Source organism: Peromyscus leucopus, chromosome 1, assembly GCF_004664715.2.
Source record: "Peromyscus leucopus breed LL Stock chromosome 1, UCI_PerLeu_2.1, whole genome shotgun sequence".
Taxonomy (NCBI): Eukaryota; Metazoa; Chordata; class Mammalia; order Rodentia; family Cricetidae; genus Peromyscus; species Peromyscus leucopus.
Genome location: NC_051063.1, coordinates 130,747,026 through 130,768,051, shown reverse-complemented (window position 1 = coordinate 130,768,051; position 21,026 = coordinate 130,747,026). Strand labels below are relative to the sequence as shown.

The following is a 21,026-nucleotide window of genomic DNA, read 5'->3' as shown; positions in this document are numbered from 1 at the left end:
CTCAGTGTTAAATGCTCCTATTAGATGCTTATCTAGTTAAGATGGTTTGTAATGAGAAACTACAGATTATATCATAAACATTGTACTGTTCATCTACAAAGATCAGTTGGTCTTTATTTTATGAAATAATGCTAATATGATGAAGGTGATAGTGATGATAGTAACATTTTGCATTTATTAAGTTTACACTCATTGTTTTAGATACTTAAACCTTCGTAGTTCGTTTAAATCTTCAGACAACAAACATACAAGATAATACTAAACCCACTTAAAAGCTAAAGTTATTAAATAACTTACTCTCAAGTTGAAAAATAATTCAAACGTAGTATTAAAGATTTCAGAGTCTGTGCTCTTTAATACTGATTAGAAATGCAGTTGGCAAAATGACAATGAAATTGAGTGGATGGAAAATATAAATTAATTAAAATTAAGAGCCATAATGTATCAAATAAAGGAGAAAAGACAGCAATGAAAATATATGTTGATGTATAGCAAAGTCAACATACTTCTAAGGCTATATTGTCCAGCCCCACCATAAATTAGTAAGTATTTAATGGGGAAAGGATACAATTAAATGTCAAAATTATGTAACTCAGGATTAGAATAAACTTTAAAGAACTAAGAATCCTCTACATTTCAGTGTAAGCATTCTAAATGGCTTTTTTTTTTTTTGGTTTTTCGAGACAGGGTTTCTCTGTGTAGCATTGCGCCTTTCCTGGAACTCACTTGGTAGCCCAGGCTGGCCTCGAACTCACAGAGATCCGCCTGCCTCTGCCTCCCGAATGCTGGGATTAAAGGCGTGCCCGGCCCTAAATGGCTTTCTTAACAAACTGTAAAACAAAGGAGAGGATACATCATACCAATTTGACATACTCTGAACTCATGTAGCTCCACAATTACTTTTTAAGTATGTCAACTTTACAATTGAGTAGTAAAGGCAAAATATTCCCTCCACTGATTTTTTTGTTGACTTGGCTATTTCTATATAACAGCAGAAGAGAACACAGAGGCTAAATGTTGCCTCTGCTCACATGTGTGCAGCATGAGGTGAAAGGTTTATAGTAGGTATGGAGTTGCACTTCAATAATTACCTTTCTGTGTCTGGGCCATTTTTGGCTATGATCATCTTCAATTTTCCCAGCCCTCCAACAGGTGCTCTGTCTGTGCCTGTTGTAAACTGTAAGAAGAGTCTTTTCTGTTCATCTGTAAATGAATGAACAACTTCCCAGAACTCCCTAATGAAAAAAGATACAATACTAGTTTTAATTTGACATTATTACAAACACAAGCTCATTGTTACTACAACATCATTAAGGACAATTTTACAGTTAACACTAGAGATACCAATATCATCCGGAATATATTTTATTTACCATTCTTCCATTACTCTGTTTACTTATTCCGTACTCAACTTTGTGAAGGCAAGGTGGTAACAGATTTAGATTATAAGAAAAACATGAACTGAAGTAAAAAAAAAAAATACAGACTTAATAGCAAGAATACAAATGTACTTTTCATATAGTGTTTTTGAGCAAGAGGTACAATGGTATTTATACCACATGTATTAACTATAAGATATACCTGGCTGACTAAAACCTATAAACTAAATTTAATAACGCAATAAACTTTATGTTACTATAAATTCAAAAAACAACACACAAGCTCATAATGAACAATTTTGGTTTGCTTTAATTAGTTATCTGTAAAATGAGTATGTTTGAATCAGCTATCCATAAAATGCATATAGCAATAATTTACAGCTAAGAAACTAAAGATTTCAGAAAAAATTCAAAATTATTTTTAATTGGCAATAGAGTATATTTTATGCTTTATATTTAAAGTTCTTTCCAAAATAATCTTAGAAGAGGGCTAAATAGATTGCTCAGTGGTTAACTGCACTTGCGGTTTAATATGTTAACTCCTTCATGCTATATTTTGTCACCTCTACTAGCTCCATGACATGACATCACACATTCAGTCTCTCTCTCTCTCTCTCTCTCTCTCTCTCTCTCTCTCTCTCTCTCTCTCTCTCTCTCTCTCACACACACACACACACACACACACACAGAAATATAAGAAAAAAATTTAATCTCAAAAAAGACATCAAGCTTTTCAAGCTTTTGAGATTCTATCCTTTTGACATTCTGATATACTAGTTTTATTACCCAAATGTTGGTATTTTTATTGCTATAAACCATTATTCTGACATTAATCACATTATTTCCAAAATTTCAATATCCAAAAGCTTTATCAGATTTCATGGCTTTCTTCAATCTCTTATCATGATTCCTATAAAACTAATACACACCTAGAGAAAATAATAATGGTACACACATTCAACAGGAAACTGGACTAGGAATTTTTGCAAGAATTCCCCATTTAGAAGGAAAAGCTCATACTTCCATTTGTAGACGTCGTTTTTGGGGGTTGGCAGGAGAAAAGTAATCTACTGCAGCGCCAAGACTCCTCCTAGGACACAAAAGCTACACAGGAGCCATTGGCAGCTAATGGCTGTTGGAGAAGGGAAAATCAGATTTTCTTTGGGAGTGTGTCCATGGACAGGTTGACCATGTTCCAGTGCATGGGTTCACAGGCATGCATATTTGGGTCACTCTACTTTTAGACTAGGGGGTTAGTTTTTAAAAAGAAGGCCTAAGTTGGGAAGGGGCTTGGGGAGTGCAGTAAATCTAGTAGGAGTTGGAAAAGGGTGTAAGGGGTAATATGATCAAAATACACTGTATACATATTTGAAATTTTCAAAGAATAAATTATTTTAAAAAGTTTAAAGCTGTATTGTAAGATGTGTGGTTAAAATAAAAGCCTTCTCACACTCAAGGCTCTGACCTAATCCATCATCTAAGAAGGCAGACATTCAGGCATCACTACGGATCATGGAGGAAGCAGATAAATCATGGTCACAGTGACCAGGTCTGGCTATGTTCCATTTCTATAGTTGTTTTTAAAATAACAAAAATCCTCAGAGGTCCATAAAATCTACTTAATGAAAACAATGCTGAAAGAGATCTCCTCTTCATGTTATACCCTACTAAAATCTTTTAATTAAAAAAGTATGTATTTAGAAAGCTCAAATAAAGTATCAAATAGATCATATCCTATTCACATTCTCCAAAATCTATTCAGATCAAAGAGAGAGACAGAGACAGAGACAGAGGGAGACAGAGAGAAAGAGTGTAATAAAAATCTATGCAGAGAATAAAACTAGGCCTTCAAGTAATAAATCTCCAAAGACAGAAGATAAACAGAGTTAGGGACCATACTAGGACCAAACAAAATGGCAGGCATAGGAAGTTGTAAAGAAAAGAGTGACAAAGTTTTTCAAAAGGGATAGATATGCCTGATGAAAGGGTTTCGAACTAAAATAAGATATAGTTAAAAGCCTAGAGAGCACTGGATCGTGTAAAGCAGAACCAAATGTTAATGAAATATTGTACAGCAGTAAAAAGAGACCCCCTTCAACAGAGAAACCACTTAACGTGACTCTAGAATACTTTGCTCCCCCATGACATTTATTAACAGCAGGTCCAGGCAAAAAAATATAAAAAAAAAAGTAAATGAGAAAAAAAAATGTAATTTTAAATACAAATACAAATATTATGAGGAGTCCTGCAAATAAGAAACAAAGCTTTCTGGCACAGGAAAGTACATAAGAAAGACTGAATCATGAATAATTTAAACGTTAACATGAAAAGTTCAGCCACAAAGAATGCCATGGATCAAAAAAAAAAAAAAAGAGAGATGAATAAATTCAAATGGAAATGAAAATACTAGAAAATTCTGAAACACTATGCATAGGAGAAAAAAAGAAGTCATTTCTATTTGACAATCATCCAGTATTTGTATCTGACATCAGTGTAAAAACAAAAGGCAAGATGGGAGCAGGTAAGGGAGGGGGAGAAAGAGAGAGGAGATAAAATAATTGAAACTAAAGAAATGCATATCAAAGTAGAATAGAAAAAAATTGTTAAGTACATTGACAAAACCTTTCACTTAGTAAAAACCCTAATAAATAAAGATAAATGGCAATGTAGAGGAAATACTGTAAATTTTTCTATCATAAGGACCAATGTCTTTAATGTGTAAGAAAAGGATATGTAAAAAAAGGATAAGGGAAAGGATATGTAAAAGATATTCCTATAATTAATTCAGCACTTATGAGGTGGAGGCAAAAGTTAGGCCTAGGCAAGATCTTGTCAAAACAAACAAACAAAAAGGAAAAAGATCAATAACTGAACAGTAAAATTAAATATATTAATATTAAAAATACAGATAGTTAATACAGTGTCCATGTATTAAAGAAAGAAAAATACATGTCCATGAAGATTTAAAAACCTACATTGCATCAATACTTTGTGGCAGTAGTAGGCAAGCAAAAATGTTGCAGAAGTAACTTCTACATTAATGAGGGATTGCTTTTGAGATATACTTAAAAGAAGATTATTTCTAGGTTTGTTCCTTGAAAGTCCTACCAGCAATAACATTCAATAGTAAATCATAATCCTAAATGCAATTCTCTAATCATTTCTTTGGACAATGTTTTATTCCAGGGTAGAGGATAGTAATGTTCAAGATAAGCTAAAATTTCAAACTTTAATGGAGTCATGTGTCATGTTAAAAATAAAGTCCTAAAACACATACACTACATAAAAAAAATCCATGAATTCATAGTATTTGAACACAAAAATAAACTCGCCTAACATTATTTAAATTGTCACATTATCTCTTCATTTTCTCAAACGTAAATACATTTGACTTTACCTTTTCAACAAACTCTGTTCTTAAGGCAATAAAATAGTGCTTGCTGATACAAAAAAAGATAGGAAAATAGGAGAATGACAGATGTAAAATGATCAGATAAAAGGAAACTGTTTCCTTAAATCGACATTTTTGTAATCTCAGGTTAAATGGTGAAATAATGGATTAAAGAAAGAGACAAAAATAAGATACATACAAGGCAAAGAACTATCAAGTCACAGCTATTTTGCTTTAGCTCTACAATCTCTGTCAAAAGAACAAATTTAATTAGAAAAATCAGACACCTACATTAATGTTTTATCTCAGTCTACTGCAAATAAGACAGAAGGAAAATTAGGAAGGAGTTAGGGGGCAGTGAATCAGCCAAGTAGTGTTGTTATGGTTCCTGCCCTGACACCCTTCAATGATAGATTGTGAACTGGATGGGTACAAAAATATACAAGGCTTCATAAGCCCAAACCACATATAGCAAATATGAACATTTCACTTAACAGAAATGTTTGCTTCTCATAATAAGACACTTTCTAAAGTCAAAAAGGCACAGTCTTCAACGTGACAGGGAGGTTTAAAGATAAATTTGCTGAAATGGAGAAACAAAGACAGAAAGAATTAAAAAAAAAAAATGAACATGCAGAAGAAAGGAGGATGTGTTTTTATAAAAAGAAAAAGAAGACCGGACAGTGGTGGCGCACACCTTTAATCCCAGCACTCGGGAAGCAGAGGCAGGCGGATCTCCCTGTGAGTTCAAGGCCAGCCTGGACTACAGAGGGAATTCCAGGAAAGGCACAAAGCTACATAGAGAAACCCTGTCTCAAAAAAAAAAAAAAAAAAAAAAAAGGAAAAGAAAAGAAAAAGGGAAAGTGAATTAGTAAATAGCTGAGCAAATTAAGAACATAATACAGGAACTAACAGTGGTACCTGTCAAATCATACATCTAGAAAAGGCAATTTTGGAGATCTAGAGACAGAATTAAGAAAAGAACTGAAGAACTGGGGCAACAAAGACAGAAAAATTGAAAGATGCAAGAGGAAGAAGAAACATAACATTTAAAGTGAAGAGTGCTTTTGAAGAGGCTAAGAGGAAAATTGTAGATGTGAGGGAAAAAAACAAAGATACACACAGACTGACTCTCTCTCTCTCTCTCTCTCTCTCTCTCTCTCTCTCTCACACACACACACACACACACACACACACACACACAAATGTAAAGAGCATAGCCCTGAAAAACTCAAAACTCAGTTTTGACAAAGCAGAAAGGCAAAGAAGAAAAGTAAAAAAAGAAAACAGATGAGACTGAAAGGAGACTGAAGAAGGAAAAAATTCATCTACTGAATCAAGGAGAAGTAAGGTACTGAATGATTCCAGAGATGTTAAAAACAATATCGTATACTAAGACAGCTGGAAATTAATTTTTAAGAAAACTAAAGCCAAAAATGGAAGAAGAATGATTAACAAAGGAGCAACAGGAATACAAGCTAGAAACAGAAAACAAACAAACAAAAACAGAGAACTAAGACAAGAAATGGGAAAAGAGGAAGAAAATGAAACCTTTTGACTGAGCAGAGAATATGAAGAACTAATCAAATTAAAAGCAGTAGTTCTATCCACACTGAAAACCATAAAAAAAAAGGTTGAAACAAGTTAATATTTCTGAACAAAAAATACAGAAAAAAATAAGCAAAAAGGACTGCAATTGAATTTGAAATTAAAGAGAAACAGAAAACTTTCACAAGGCAAATGGATCTAAAACTTGCAAAGAAGAAATGAAGCTCTACTCATAAGGTGAGCATGAAAACTATATTTGAACAAACAACTAAGGAAAGAGAAGCACAAAGAAAAATTAAAAAACAAGAGTTACTAACTCAGTTTGAAATAAAATAAACTGAAGTAGTTCTACAAAAGAAAAAAGTTGAGGAGAAAAAAGGGAAGTAGCACTATGATTGACTTCACTGTGAAAGGTGAAGAGCAAATCAAATCAGAAGCTCAATGTTTCAAAAAGTTGGAAAAACAAAAACATATCAATTGTACATGTATACCCCTTAGATTTAAAGTAATAGGAGCACCAGAGCCAGAAATTCCAAGGTGATCTGAGATAGAAATATTGCAGGATGGAGAATATGGCCAGTAGATTGAAAGGAGAAGCTTACTGGTATTATTTACCAGAAGAAGGAAGAACATAAGCGTAAACTAAACAAAAATAAATGTTATGTAGCTAGCTAGATAGTACTTCTATTTTTACTGTACAGAGTAAAAATTGACACTTGATCTTTTAGTCTACTAAAATGTTTTCTCCATAGGGTGGGAGAAATCATTTTTCTCTTTTCGAGTAGACAACAGATAGGATTCCTTTCCTTCCCCCTTCAGTACTTTCTCTAAGTTTCTTACTATATACATCTTTTCGATGAGGAGGCCAAAAAACAAACAAACAAACAAACAAACAAATAAGGACCAGAGGTACCACTATATTGACTTGCTAATTCCTTTCTCTAAGTCTTCAAAATAGAAGTTCAACTAAATAGACATTTTTACAAATGAACATCAGATTTATCATTATGCTGTGTAGAAGTCAATAAGTATTTAACAAGGGTGAAAAATTTACTCATTTTCTCAGAATTTAAAACGCAGGCTGTGGATTTCCCATGTTTATACCAATTATACTTACAGTGTATATTATTTTGAATTAAAAATTTATGAGCATTTACATAAAAAATTAACATAACAGATAATGACATTGGAACCTATCAATATGAATGGCCCCTTTTTACCATAATAGTATGTAATTTTGACTGCTACAGTTTCAAAGTCTTTCTGAAGAAGATATACTGATGGAGTATCATTCTTTTCATGGGAAAGGAACACAGAAAGCAACAACAAATCAAAAGTGACTTTTAAGAAACAATTGCCAAACACAGCTAGCAGCTTTAAAAACATGCATATCATGTAACATTCACAAATGTATAGTGTGGTCCTGCTGAACACATTACAAGAAAACTATTTGTATTGCATGGAGGAGCCAAGACTTCCAAATAATTGAAGGCCTCAAGATCTAAGAGAATTAGATATAGGAAAAAGTAATACAATTTTAAATTTAAAATTCAAGAAGTAGACCTGGAGAGGTTGTTCAGTGGTTAAGAGTATCCGCTGCTGTTGCAGGGGTCCCAGGTTAGATTTACAAGACCTACAATGAGGGCTCATAACCATCTTCAACTATAGTGCTAGGGGATCTGACTCCCTCCTCTGGCCTCAGCAGACACTGCACACACATTGCATGGACACATGTAGGCAAGCTACCCATATACATAAAATTAAAAAACAACTCTATCTTTAAAAGTAAGTCGATAAATAATTAGTATTGTGTTCTTTTATTGAGTTGTCTCATATTTTAATTTACTGAAAGGTAATTTTATTCTACAATGTAAATTGGTAATAAAGTTACTTTTTAAAAAAAATGAAAAACAAAACTGGGGATTAAAATAAAACATCACACACATTTTATTACAAAGTATATGCATGAGAACTTTGTCCATTTAGAAGATATCAACGAGATGAAAACTACAAAAACATGAAAACTAAGGCTATAAACATAATAAATTATAAGTAAAATTTTGAAATAACGGAGTCTATGAAAGAACAACTAGTTCAGAAATGCAAAGTGTAGAAGACATTAACAAAAAACTTTAAAAGATGTGAAAACACTAAGGTATTAACTAGAAATAAGTTTTTAAAATCATGCCAAATATAAAGAAACTAAAGCTAAATTTATAAATATACATTAAGAGTAAACATAAAAAATTTGCAATCTTTTAAAAACCTAAGACAGAAAGATTAAAAATCAAAGATGTTGCACCATGCTAGACATTCTTTCTTGTTACTAAGCACTGAAAATGATTCTGCTATGACTAGTTCTGTCCCTGAAATGCTATCCTTTGAGCATTAGAGATCCTTAGGTAAGCCTAAGATAAACACATGGGCTGGGAACCCCACCAGCCAGTCAGCAGCAGGCAAGACTCCTGCAGTCATGCCAACCTACCACCTTCCCTGCAGCATCAAAGGCCCCCCAGAGGCACAGGCTCCACCTACACCAATTGGAGGAAGAGCAGTACAGATATCACCTGCACCAATTGGAGGAAAAGTCAACACCTGTACCTATAATTACTTCAAACCCAGCAGTGTAAGAATAAATTCAACAACTTAAAGGGCAATATGGCACCACCAGAACCTAGTGTTTCTATAACAGCAAGACCTGAATATCCAAGTGAAAATGAAACAGAAAAAAACGACCTTAAAAATAACCTCATGAAGAGAGGCAAGAGGGATTATATGAGCAAAGGGTGGTCAGGATCACGATGGGGAAATCTACAGAGACAACTGAACCAAGATCAGAGGAACTCACAAACTTTAGAAGGACAGCTGTGGAACCTGCATGGGAACAGACTAGGCCCTCTGCATATAGGAGACAAGTTGTGTAGCTAGGTCTGTTTGAGGGGCCACAGGTAGTGGGATCAGGATCTATCCCTGGTGCATGAGCTGTCTTTCTGGAGCCCAATACCTATGGTGGGATGCCTTGCTCAGCCTTGATGCAGGGGGAAGAGGCTTGGACCTGCCTCAGCTGAATGTACCAGGCTTTTCGGACTCCCCATGGGAAGCCTTACCCTTTTGGAGGAGGAGATGAGAAGTGGGTCAAAGAGGAGAAGGCTGGGGGAAGGAAGCGGGAGGAGGGATGAGAGGAGATCTGCAGTCAGTTGGTATGAAAAATGAATTAAAAAAAAATACAAAAAAAAAAAAGAAAAGAAAAGAGGCCCTTAAAGAGGAAATGAAAAATTCACCTGAAGAAATGGACAAGACAAACAAAAAATTGGAAGAAATCATTAAATCCCTTAAAGAAAGCCAAGAAAAAAACAATCAAACAGGTGAAGAAAACAGTTCAAGACTTGAAAACTGAAAGATATGCAATAAAGAAAACACAAACTGAAGGAATGCTGGAAATAGAAAATCTGAGTAAATAAACAATGAACTACAGATGCAAGCATAACCAACATAATGCAAGATATGGAAAAGAGAACCTCAGGTGTTGAAGACATATTGGTCAAAGGAAATGTTAAATCCAAAAAACATCCAGGAAATCTGGGGCACCATGATAAGACCAAATGAAGGAGAATTCTAGCTAAAAGGCACAGAAAATATATTCAACAAAATCACTGAATAAAACTTTCCCAACCTAAAGAAGGACGTGCCTGTGAAGGTACAAGAAGCATACAGAATACCAAATAGACTAGACCAAAAATAAAAAAGAACCCTCGCCATATAATAATCAAAACACTAAATATGGATGGTAAAGAAAGAATATTAAGAGCTGCAAAGGAAAAAGCCCAAGTAACATATAAAGGAAGACCTATAAGAATTACACCCAACATCTCCAAGGAGATTATGAAAGCCTGGACAGACATTTTTCAGACACTGGGAAACCACGAATTATACCCAGCAAAGCATTCAATCACCATAGACAGAGAAAATAAGATATTCCATGACAAAACCAGATTTAAACAATGCCAATCCATAAATCCAACCCAACAGAAAGTATGAGAAGGAAAACTTCAACCCAAGGAAGTTAACAACACCCACAAGAAGGACATTTTCATATTCATCACAAGAAAAATCCATCAAGATGAAGGCCCCAAATACAAGAGCACCACATTTGTAAAAGAAAGATTACTAAAGCTTAAAACACACATCAAACCCCACACACTAATAGTGGGAGATTTCAACACCCCACTCTCATCAATGGATAGGTCTGTCAGTTGGAATCTTAAGAGAGAAATAAGGAAACTAACAGATACTATGACTCAAATGAACTTAAGAGATTATCTATTGAACATTTCATCCAAACACAAAAGAATATACCTTCTTCTCAGGACCTCATAGAACCTTCTCTAAAATTGACCACATACTCTGTCATAAAGCAAATCTCAACAGATACAAAAAAAATTGAATAACCCCTTTATCTTATCGGATCACCATCACTTATAACAACACAAATCACATAAAGCCTACAATCTCATGGAAACAGAACTATTGACCTGAATCACCAGTGGTTCAAGGAAGAAATAAAAAAATTAAAGATTTCCTAGAATTCAATGAAAATGAGAGCACAACATATGCAAACTTATGGGACACTGAACGCAATGCTAAGAGTAAAGTTCATAGCACTAAATACCTGCATAAAGAAGTTGGAGAAATCTCACACTAGCGATTTAAACAGTGCACCTGAAAGCTCTAGAACAAAAAGAAGCAAAGTTACCCAGGAAGAGTAGACAATAGGAAATAATCACACTGAGGGCTGAATCAATAAACAGAAACAAAGAGTTGGTTCTTCGAGAAAATCAGGAAAGGAGATAGCATGATAGATGAGGACATCATGGGAAGAGGAAGGGTGCAGGGAAAGCTCTCAGGAAGACCCCACCTTGGAGTGCTGGCAGTGGTCTAGAGGGTGCCTGGACTGGTCTACTCGGGTGACCAGTCTAGCGAATATCCCGTCATCATAGAGCCTTTGTCCAGTGACTGATGGAGGCAGATGCAGAGATCCATGGCCAGGCACCAGGCTGAATCCAATCGATGAGAGAGAGGAGGGATTCTGCTGCCAGGGGACGTCGAGATCATGATGGGAAGATGTGCAGAGATGACCGGCCACACTAGTGGAAGCCCATGAACTGTAGACTAGTGGTTGTGGAGCCCCAATGGGATTGGACTAGGCCCTCTGGATATGGAAGATTGTTTGGCTCGAACTATTTGGGGGGCACCCAGGCAGGGAGTTAGGGATCCGTCCCTGGTGCATAGGCAGGTTTTTGGGAGCACGGTGCCTGTGATGTGACGCTTTGTACAGTCTTGGTGCAGTGGGGAGGGGCTTGGACCTGCCTAGGCTCAGTGTGCTGGACTCTGCTGACTCCCCATGGGAGACCTTGATTTGGGAGATGTGCAGTGGCTTGGGAGGGAGGGCTGAGAGGTGGGAGGAGGGAGGAGGGGGGGATCTGTGGGTGGTATGTACAGTGAATAGAAAATTTAATAAAGAAAAATGAAAAAAAAAAGAAAATCAACAAGATAGACAAACTCTTATCCAAACTAACCAAAAGGCAGAGAGAATATCCAAATTAACAAAACCAGAAATGAAAAGGGGGACATTAAAATAGACACTGAGGAAATCTAGATAGTCATCAGATCATACTTCAAAAACCATGCAAAAAAAAATGGAAAATGTAAAAGAAATGGACAATTTCTGGATAGGTACACTTACCAAAATTAAATCAAGATCACATTAACAACTTATATAGACATATAACTCTCAAGGAAATAGAAGCAGTCATTAAAAGTCAAACCAAAGGGGGAAAAAAAAAGCTAGGGCCAGATGGTTTCAGTGCAAAATTCTACCAGAATTTTAAAGAATAGCTAATATAAATACTCCTCAAACTATTCCACACAATAGAAACAGAAGGAACATTGTCAACCTCTTTTTATGAGGCTAGAGTTACCCTGAACCACACAAAGATGCAACAAAAAAGAATTACAGACCAATCTTCCTCATGAACAAAATACTCAATAAAATACTGGCAAACCAAGTCCAAGAACAGATCAAAAAAATCATTCACCATGATCAATTAGGCTTCATCCCAGAGATGCAGGGATGGTTCAACATACAAAAATCTGTCAATGTAATACACCATATAAACAAACTCAAAGAAAAAAACCACATGATCATCTCACTAGATGTTGAAAAAGCCTTTGACAAAATCCAACACCCCTTCATGATAAAGGTCTTAGAGAGATCACATATACAAGGAACATACCTAAACATAATAAAAGAAATTTACAGCAGCCTGACAGCTAATATCAAACTAAATGGAGAGAAAAATCAGAGTGATTCCACTGAAACAAGGAACAAGACAAGACTGTCCACTCTCTTCATATCTATTCAATATAGTACTCAAAGTTCTAGCTAGAGCAACAAGACAACAAAAGGAGATCAAGGGGATACAAATTGGAAAGGAAGAAGTCAAACTTTCAGTATTTGCTGATGATATAATAATATACATAAGTGACCCCAAAAATATGAGCAATTGGGGGGGTCAACATCATGATGGGTAAACTCTGCATGTGGGTGACAGTTGTGCGGCTTGGTTGGTTTGGTGGGGGGGGTGGCTAGAGTGGGATGAGGATTTATCCCTAGTGCACGAACTGGTTTTTGGATACCATTCCCTATGGAGGATATCTTGCTCAGACTTGATGCAGGTGGGAGGGGCTTGATCCTGCCTCAACTTGATATGCCAGACTTTGTTGACTCCCCATTGGGAGGCCTTATGCTCCTTGAGGACTAGCTGGGGAGTAGGTAAGAGGAAGGGGAGAGAGAGAGAGAGGAAACTGTGGTTGGTGTGAAAATTGAAAAATAAAGAAGAGAAAAATCAGAAATGGGAAAAACAAAACAGAAAAAAACACATGGGCTGAGGTACTGCTAGGGGCACCAGCAACAACTAGCTACACGAAGTATATATTCTATAACATACAAATAGTTGGGGAATGTTCTTTCTCTACTTAAAGACAAGATGTATATATACCTAAGTTGAGAAAAGACTGCAAGCAGTACCAGAAGGGATTTGCCAGAGCCTGAGCAGAATGAGATTAAAACAACAACAACAACAACAGTACAAATGAGAACTGAAGTGTGAGAACATCAGATAGTCAGTGGAACAATTTACAAAAGTGAACTACCGTAACAGAATAACTGCCTATTAAACAATTTAAATGGGATCATGAATCTCTTAACAGCTGAAATGTTCAAGATATGATTTAAAAAACAAACAAAAAAAAACTTCCTATCAATTACTATTCATGGTACTGGAAGGTACTCTGCATACTACCAAAAGAGAACGGTAAACATCAATCAGATACAAACCCTTTGATCTACAAGAGTGATCTGCCTGCAAGATACACTGGTGCAATAACGGTACAAAGTTTGTGGGAATAACCATCTAATATCTGAATTGAATTAAGGAAGGCCTCCTCCATGAGCTGGAATCCATACCCAACATTGCTCAGGTGGCTATGAACCTGAGACTAAATAGCCTAAGAACCTGGGGGCAAACCTAGCACTACTGTTCTGCTAAAGGAATGTAGCAATAAAATGACTCCAAATAACATTCTACTACACTCATAGAGCTGTGCTGTGCTCGGCCACCATCAGAGAAGCTTCCTCCTGAAGCACAAAGAAACAAATACAGAGCAAATACGCAGAGAGACTTTGGAACACTCAGCTCTAAAGGGGATGTTTTCATCAAATCACCTCCCCACTGGGCTCAGAGAACTCTATGGAAGGGGAAAGAGTATTAAGAACCAGAGGGAATGGAGGACACTAAGGAATTAAGGCCTTTTTGATACAACAGAGCTGTTGCACATATGAACTCAGAGACTGTGGCAGCATGCACAAAGTTTGTCTGGTATGCACCAGATGTGGTCCTAGAGCTTAAAGGAGAAGTGAACACATACAACCACCCCTAACCTAGAAGTGATCTCTAACTGATAGCCACTTGCAAATGAAAAACTGGCTTTCTCCAAGTGAGTCTCAATGGGGAAACGAACTACTCATATGGGTGGGCCCCGTGTCCATCAATAGATGCCAACACAAACCTAATTCACCAGCATCTACAGAGGTTCTTCACCTCATAATGGTAAGTTTTCCTCCCTACTTAAAGATACTCTGATTATGTATTATAGCTTTATGTTTTGGGTTGTTATAAGATTCCTGAGTATGCAAACATGTGTCTCTACATCTATATGTGTTTCTTGTGCCGTTTTTCTTCACCTCTTTTTCTTGGTTTTGTCATATTCCAATTTGTTTTTTCATTTATTTTAATATTATTCCTTAGATGCCTGTTTGATTTCTTACAAGAGAAAGAAAAGGTATAATCCAGATGGAGGAGAAGTGGGAGGACCTGGGAGTAGTAGGGAGAGGGTGAAATTGTAACCAGAATATATTATATGAAAAAAACTATTTTAGATAAAACAAAACAATAACAAAACCTTCAAAAGACAAAAATGAAACAAAAATACTAGCATACCAGAAAGCAGGAAATGAAAACAACTGATGCCAACATAGATATCAATAAGATGTTTGAATTATCTTATAAGATTCTTTAATACAATTTAAGAAGTAATTATAAGCTTGGTCTCAGAAATAAAAAATAACACATAAGAAATATGTCAGATTAGTATTTATTCCTGACTAAAGCATACATTATTTCAACATTAAAATTACAAGACAATGCTAGGAGAAACTAATGCATAATAAATGGAAAGGTCTATGTCATGCTTGAGGTTTAGAGAATCCATACTGGTGAAAATGACAATTCCCTATGGTGATGTATTGTGTTCCCCAATATACTCTGTCTCCCAATAAAATTTACCTGAGGATCAGAGGAAAAGGCCAGCCTAGTAAGCACAGAAGTCAGACAATAGTAGCACACATCTCTAATCTTATTTTGGCAGGCAGGGGTCTGTCTGGATCTCTGTGAGTTCAAGGCCACACTGGAAAAAGTGTCAGGCACAGTGGCACATGCCTTAAATTCCAACACTAGTTAACCATGGAGGTCTGTAGGTCTGTACAGACAGACAGGAAGTGACAGACTTGGGCAGGAAGAGGAAATGATATAGCTGGACAGAGAGAGCAAATCAGATGGCAGAACAGCAAGGCATATAGACGTGGGTAGACAGGAAGTAGCTCGCTCTTTGGAAGCTGTGAAGTTGGTGAAGTGAGGTTAGCTGTGGCTTTCCCTATTTCCCTGATCTCTCAGGTAAATTTTATTGGGAGACACAGTATATTGGGGGACACAATACATCACCACACAATTCTCAGATTGATTTATTCAATCAAAGTAATTCAAATCAAAATCTCAAAGGAATTTTACTCTATCCATGTAAAATTCAGAAACAGATTTTAATATTTCTATGGAAGTAAAAACAGTAAAAGGAATTGAGAACAAGGAAAAAGTAAAGGTGGTCACACACACCTTCTGAATTAAAGACCTGTTCTATAATGTAAAGAATCAACAAGATGTGAATCTGACCAAAAGACATAAGAATACTCAGAACAGAATCTAATCTAGAATTAACAAATAATTCATTTTCAACAAAAAAGAAATTCAATGGGGAAAAGAAAGCTACAAACTTATGTATAACATGTCAGTAACAATCTTTTATCAAGAATATATTTTAAAAGAAAAAATCATAATCAGTGAAAAACGGGGAAGACAATTAACAAAGTAACAGCAAAAAAAAAAGTGAAGCCAGTTCAACATCATGAGTCATCAGAGATATGCAAATTTAAACTACAACTGAGATTTTATTTCACATTCCTCCAAGAGAACTAAAGATCAACATGACCAAAGACTAAAAGAGATATAGAGCTGAGAGCTGCTGGCCATCCTAGGGTGAAATGGCACTATCATTTAGCAAAAACAAAAAGCTAAAAAGCTTAAAACACAAACCTCCACCTCCTATGTTTGTATAAGAGAAATGAAAACATTTCAACAATAAGACTGGATAACTTTATTTGTAATAGTTCTAACCTCAAGAAAATCTAATTGGCATCAATAATAGGAGATTGGATAAGCAAACATCATACATTCATCTAAAACATTACTTTGCCATAAAAAACTCACGATGTAAATCAGAGTAATAACATGAATAGATTTCAAAAATGACTCCATATATATATTTAATTCAATAACAACCCCCCCCAAAAAAAAAGAAAGGAAAAAAAACCCACTGTTACAGAAATCTAAACAGTGATTGCCCGTAGGAACAGGAATTAACAGGGAAGAGCCACAGGAACTTGGATAATAATCTGTATCTTGCCGTTGCAAAGGTGTAATTATCTTAATCTCCAAATTGTCCAGTAAAGTTCTGCGTATTTCACTGTACCTAAAAGCTACCTCACACATTCGTATCACCATTATCACCAACACCATATTCATAATGTTTAGATAACTACTGTTTAGAGAGTAATTAAGCTATTATAAGATTTTGGTAAACAAAAAAAATAGTAATGAGAAAGACTCATTTATCATGAAAGGTATACAATAAAATATATATCTCTAATTATAGAAAAGCAAATATTGATAAGCACTACAGATAATACTTATCAATACTCCAAGTAGTAAAATGTGGACTAAAAATAACAATATTATCATCTGATAGCACTAAATGATTTAACAAACTCATCTATCTTCATCTAGGGCAAAAATTACTAAAAGGCAGAAATGGTTAAGTTTAAAGTATCTCTACAAGGAAGTAGAAATAAAAACTTATTAGGTAGGGAAGAAATCAAAAACAGCTGAATCAAGCCTTTGAAGTTGAAATTATCCATTAAAAGATAAATTGCTGGGGCTGGAGAAATGGCTCAGCAGTTAAGAGGACTGGCTGCTCTTGTAGAGGACCTGGGTTCAATTCTTAGCATCCACATGGCAGCTCACAACTGCCTACAACTACAGCATCTGACACCCTCATACATATATACATGCAGGCAAAACATTGATATACATAAAATTTAATTAATCAAAAAATAAAAAAACAGCTATCTCTAATCTCAAAAGGGGGATGGAACATTAAAAAAAAATCTCTGAAGTAGAAAACAGGGAACAGGTAAACTTTTCCAAATGAAAAATAAATATATGCATAAAACCTTACTTGTGCATTCTGACTTTATAAATTCTGAATACACAAGATAATTATTAACAACATACCAGTATTGTAATATTTTAGGGCAAAGGATTATTTTAGTATTTGACTCCTACTAACTATAAATTCCAATGAATGATTTCACAGTATTTATAGTGACAAAAATAAAAAAAAAAAGTTGAAGTAGTTTCACAGGATATAAGATACCATAAACTGTTAAGTTTGAACCATTGTTACTGCTGTAATTTTCTTGCCATTAAAGCCTGAATTCACAGATAATCTTAAGATATGCCTGAAATAAGAATGGAATTGTTACAAAAGCATACAACTTTGATTTCTAAGATAATTTATTCAGAAATAACAGTCCAAGATACTTCTACTGGTCTAAAATGAAATGTACTGTAATTCTAGTTTTCTCATATTAATTCTCTGAGAAGGCCTATCTTGGATCAACATTATTACAGAGATATAATATAATACATATATGTTATGATAATGATAATATTATATGATAATTATAATAATAATGTCATGATATTCCCATTAAGGCTTTACTATTACCATGTTATTTCAGTCCTTTTATGAATAACCTTTGAAACTGAGTTTTTAGGAGCAATATGATTGCCATTAGTAAACACACTTGTGACAGCTGTTAGAAAGGGCAAAGCAACAGTAATCTTCTACAAACCTAGATAAATAATAACACTGTAATATAAAATTAACAAACAATGTATCATTACTAGACATAGTTAATATGCATTCTGTTCTTCACATACTTGGGTCTTACAGCTCTAGAGGGATCTTCCAGTTTAAATGCCTCTGATTTTACAACAAATAGTGGATGCTAAAAGGGCCTATCTGTCATTTTGACCAGTTACATTAGTGGATCGGAAACCCATCTTTCAGAATTGGATATTACAGAGAAGTAGGAACAATAACCAGGGCATTTGGCTAGAGAAAGACAGTATCAGTGACACTGTTCTGAGAATTGTTCAGAAGCACCAGTACATATCATTCATCCCAAATATCTTAAAGACCAAAAAATGTACCATTTTACATATTACCAGAAATAAACCAAAAGCAAGAGAAAACATGAGACTCGTATAATCACTTAATTAAATAAATCATTAGATTGTATGAAAACTGGTAATATTAATACAGGTCTATTTTTACAGATGAGAGCCTTTGAGCTAGCTTGTTTGGGAAGCAATACCGACAGATACAGGTCTGAATTATAACAGGACACATAAACTTCTTTGATGAATAAAATCTTCTTAAGAATAAAACACCTCACCTAATCAAAACAGATTCTCTGGTATAGCCACCGTCATATTCTGTAGTTTCTTCTAGTGCCTGGAAATCTAGATTCTGAAAATTATAGAAAAAAAAAATACACCTTAACATTTACAGCAAACCATTAAAAAAATAAAATGAGGGTTTTTTGTTTGTTTGTTTGTTTTTTGTTTTGCAGATGTCTTTCTTACCCGGCTTCCACATATAAGCAATTCAATCTCTTCTGGTCTGAATAGGTACTTTAAGGGAGATTCATTAGTCACCATATGAAAACCTCTGCGAAATGCCTTGAACTGTTTTTCTACTGATTTATTGAGAATGTAGTCAGAATAGAGATTGACAAATTCCTGTATAAACATTAAAAACAAAAAGTCACATGCTATACAAGTACAAGTGAACACAATTAGTTATTAGGTTTACATAGCCGCTTTTAGCTCCACCCAAAAGAAATCCTTCAGGAGTATTTTTTAAAAATAAGTTAAAAAAATAAATTTTGGAGAGATGGGTCAGAAATTAAGAGCATTAGCAACTATTCCCAGCACTAGCATGGAAACTAACAACTATCTGTAACTACACTTCCAGGATACTCTTCTGGACTCCATAGGCAATACATGCAAACAACCCACCAACATATATACAGGCAAAATATTCATGCATATAAGACAAAAGTCTTAAAAATATTAATAAAATGTTGTATATACAAAGAAAGATACTTTCACAATTCCTCACTTCTGATAGATACTAATCTATAAATAGGTCATATACAAGAATATATAAATTATGATTCTGAGAGAAAATTAAATAGGAATTAATATAAAATATAATTTTATACTAGTAAGATTAATATAAAAGATTAAAATGACTTAATATTAAAACAGAGCCTCAACACAATGTTTCAAAGTTCCTTAACTAAGTATGCAAATATAAGTTTAAGATATGAACACTGAATTTGAGCAAACCTCAATCTCATGTTTTCTACTAGAGACTTTGGTAAACTACCTACTGTATCCAGTTCAGCAAAAACACTATTTGTTGGTAAGCTAAGCTACTCTATTAAATTACAAAAATGTATTCTGTGTTCTGACATTGTAATATTTTACCAAAAAAGTAGTAATATAAACTTACATATTTCTTAAAAGTTAAACTATTTATTGTAATTTTCTTATTCTGTTACTTCCTGTTCCTAAATGAATACTGTTTTAAATTAACAGAAACTAAATCCAATGAAAAGAATAATTTTCAGATGTATAATTAAATTTCAAATGGGAAATATGTATACACACTAAATAGGACCTTAATCACTTGGGCCATTACCTCTACAGTTTAATATGGTAATGCCCTGTTTTTGGTGTTACACTATAGTTATATTTACCCATTCATTCTGTCCTAGTCAGTGTACTCTCTCTAAAGAGGGATTAGAAACTAATTGTATATATTGACATTGGCTCTTATCTAAGAGTTAGCAAACTGTACCTATACTATCTACATAAATTTGTTTATGTCATTTTTTTCTGTTACTACTTCAAGCCATATTAGATAATTCTTTGAAAACTGCTTTGAAATTACATATTTACAAAACAATGTCAGAAAATTTTTATTACCTTCCTGTTTTCATTTGTAATTGGAATTTTATCACCATTTTCCTTTAGATCATACATCATTGGGTTACCAAAAAGATCTGTTTGTGATATCTGGAAAGTGATCATCATATCATCTTCCACATTCCCTTCATATTCCAATAAGTCCTTTAAACTCTGATATAAAACCTAATAATCAGAAAGAGCAGTGAGGCTACCAAATGACTTGTAAAAGACATTTTAAAAAAGAGAGACAGAGTGCAACAGCTTGTTTTCATTCCCTTTAGAAACAATTTGTCAATAAAAATGAAGCCAAAATTATTCCTCCATCTTCCAAATAGTTTATTAAGGCATAAAGACTGTCACTGAGCTGGGCAGTGGTGGTGTACACCTTTACCCAGCACTCGAGAAGTAAAGGCAGTGGATCTCTGTGGGTTCAAGGCCAGTCTAGTTTATAGAATGACTGCTTTAACAGCCAGAGCTACACAGAGAAATCCTGTCTTGGAAATAGCAGGAAAGAAAAAAGAGAAAAAAAATTGTCACTGTTACTGATAATGTATCAATCTTCGCTTAGAAATTCTTCAAATCATCAACTCAGCAACATATTTCATACTGGGCTCTAGAACATCCACAGTGTCTCCAGGCTGGAGGCCAGGTACACGG

The 21,026-nt window shown here is 34.8% G+C and overlaps 1 protein-coding gene across 5 annotated transcripts in view; it reads right to left on the bottom strand.

The window, feature by feature from the left end:
* The window catches only part of Ube3a (ubiquitin protein ligase E3A), a 93,444-nt gene that overhangs the window by 303 nt on the left and 72,115 nt on the right, over window positions 1-21,026 (bottom strand). For all 5 annotated transcript variants that reach the window (XM_037198243.1, XM_028855712.2, XM_028855709.2 and 2 more), the window contains 4 exons: window positions 20,388-20,552; window positions 18,978-19,133; window positions 18,788-18,861; window positions 1,092-1,235 (listed from right to left, as the gene is read on the bottom strand). In XM_037198243.1, the coding sequence (XP_037054138.1) occupies window positions 1,092-1,235; window positions 18,788-18,861; window positions 18,978-19,133; window positions 20,388-20,552 (539 nt within the window). The remainder of the gene's footprint in view (window positions 1-1,091; window positions 1,236-18,787; window positions 18,862-18,977; window positions 19,134-20,387; window positions 20,553-21,026) is intronic.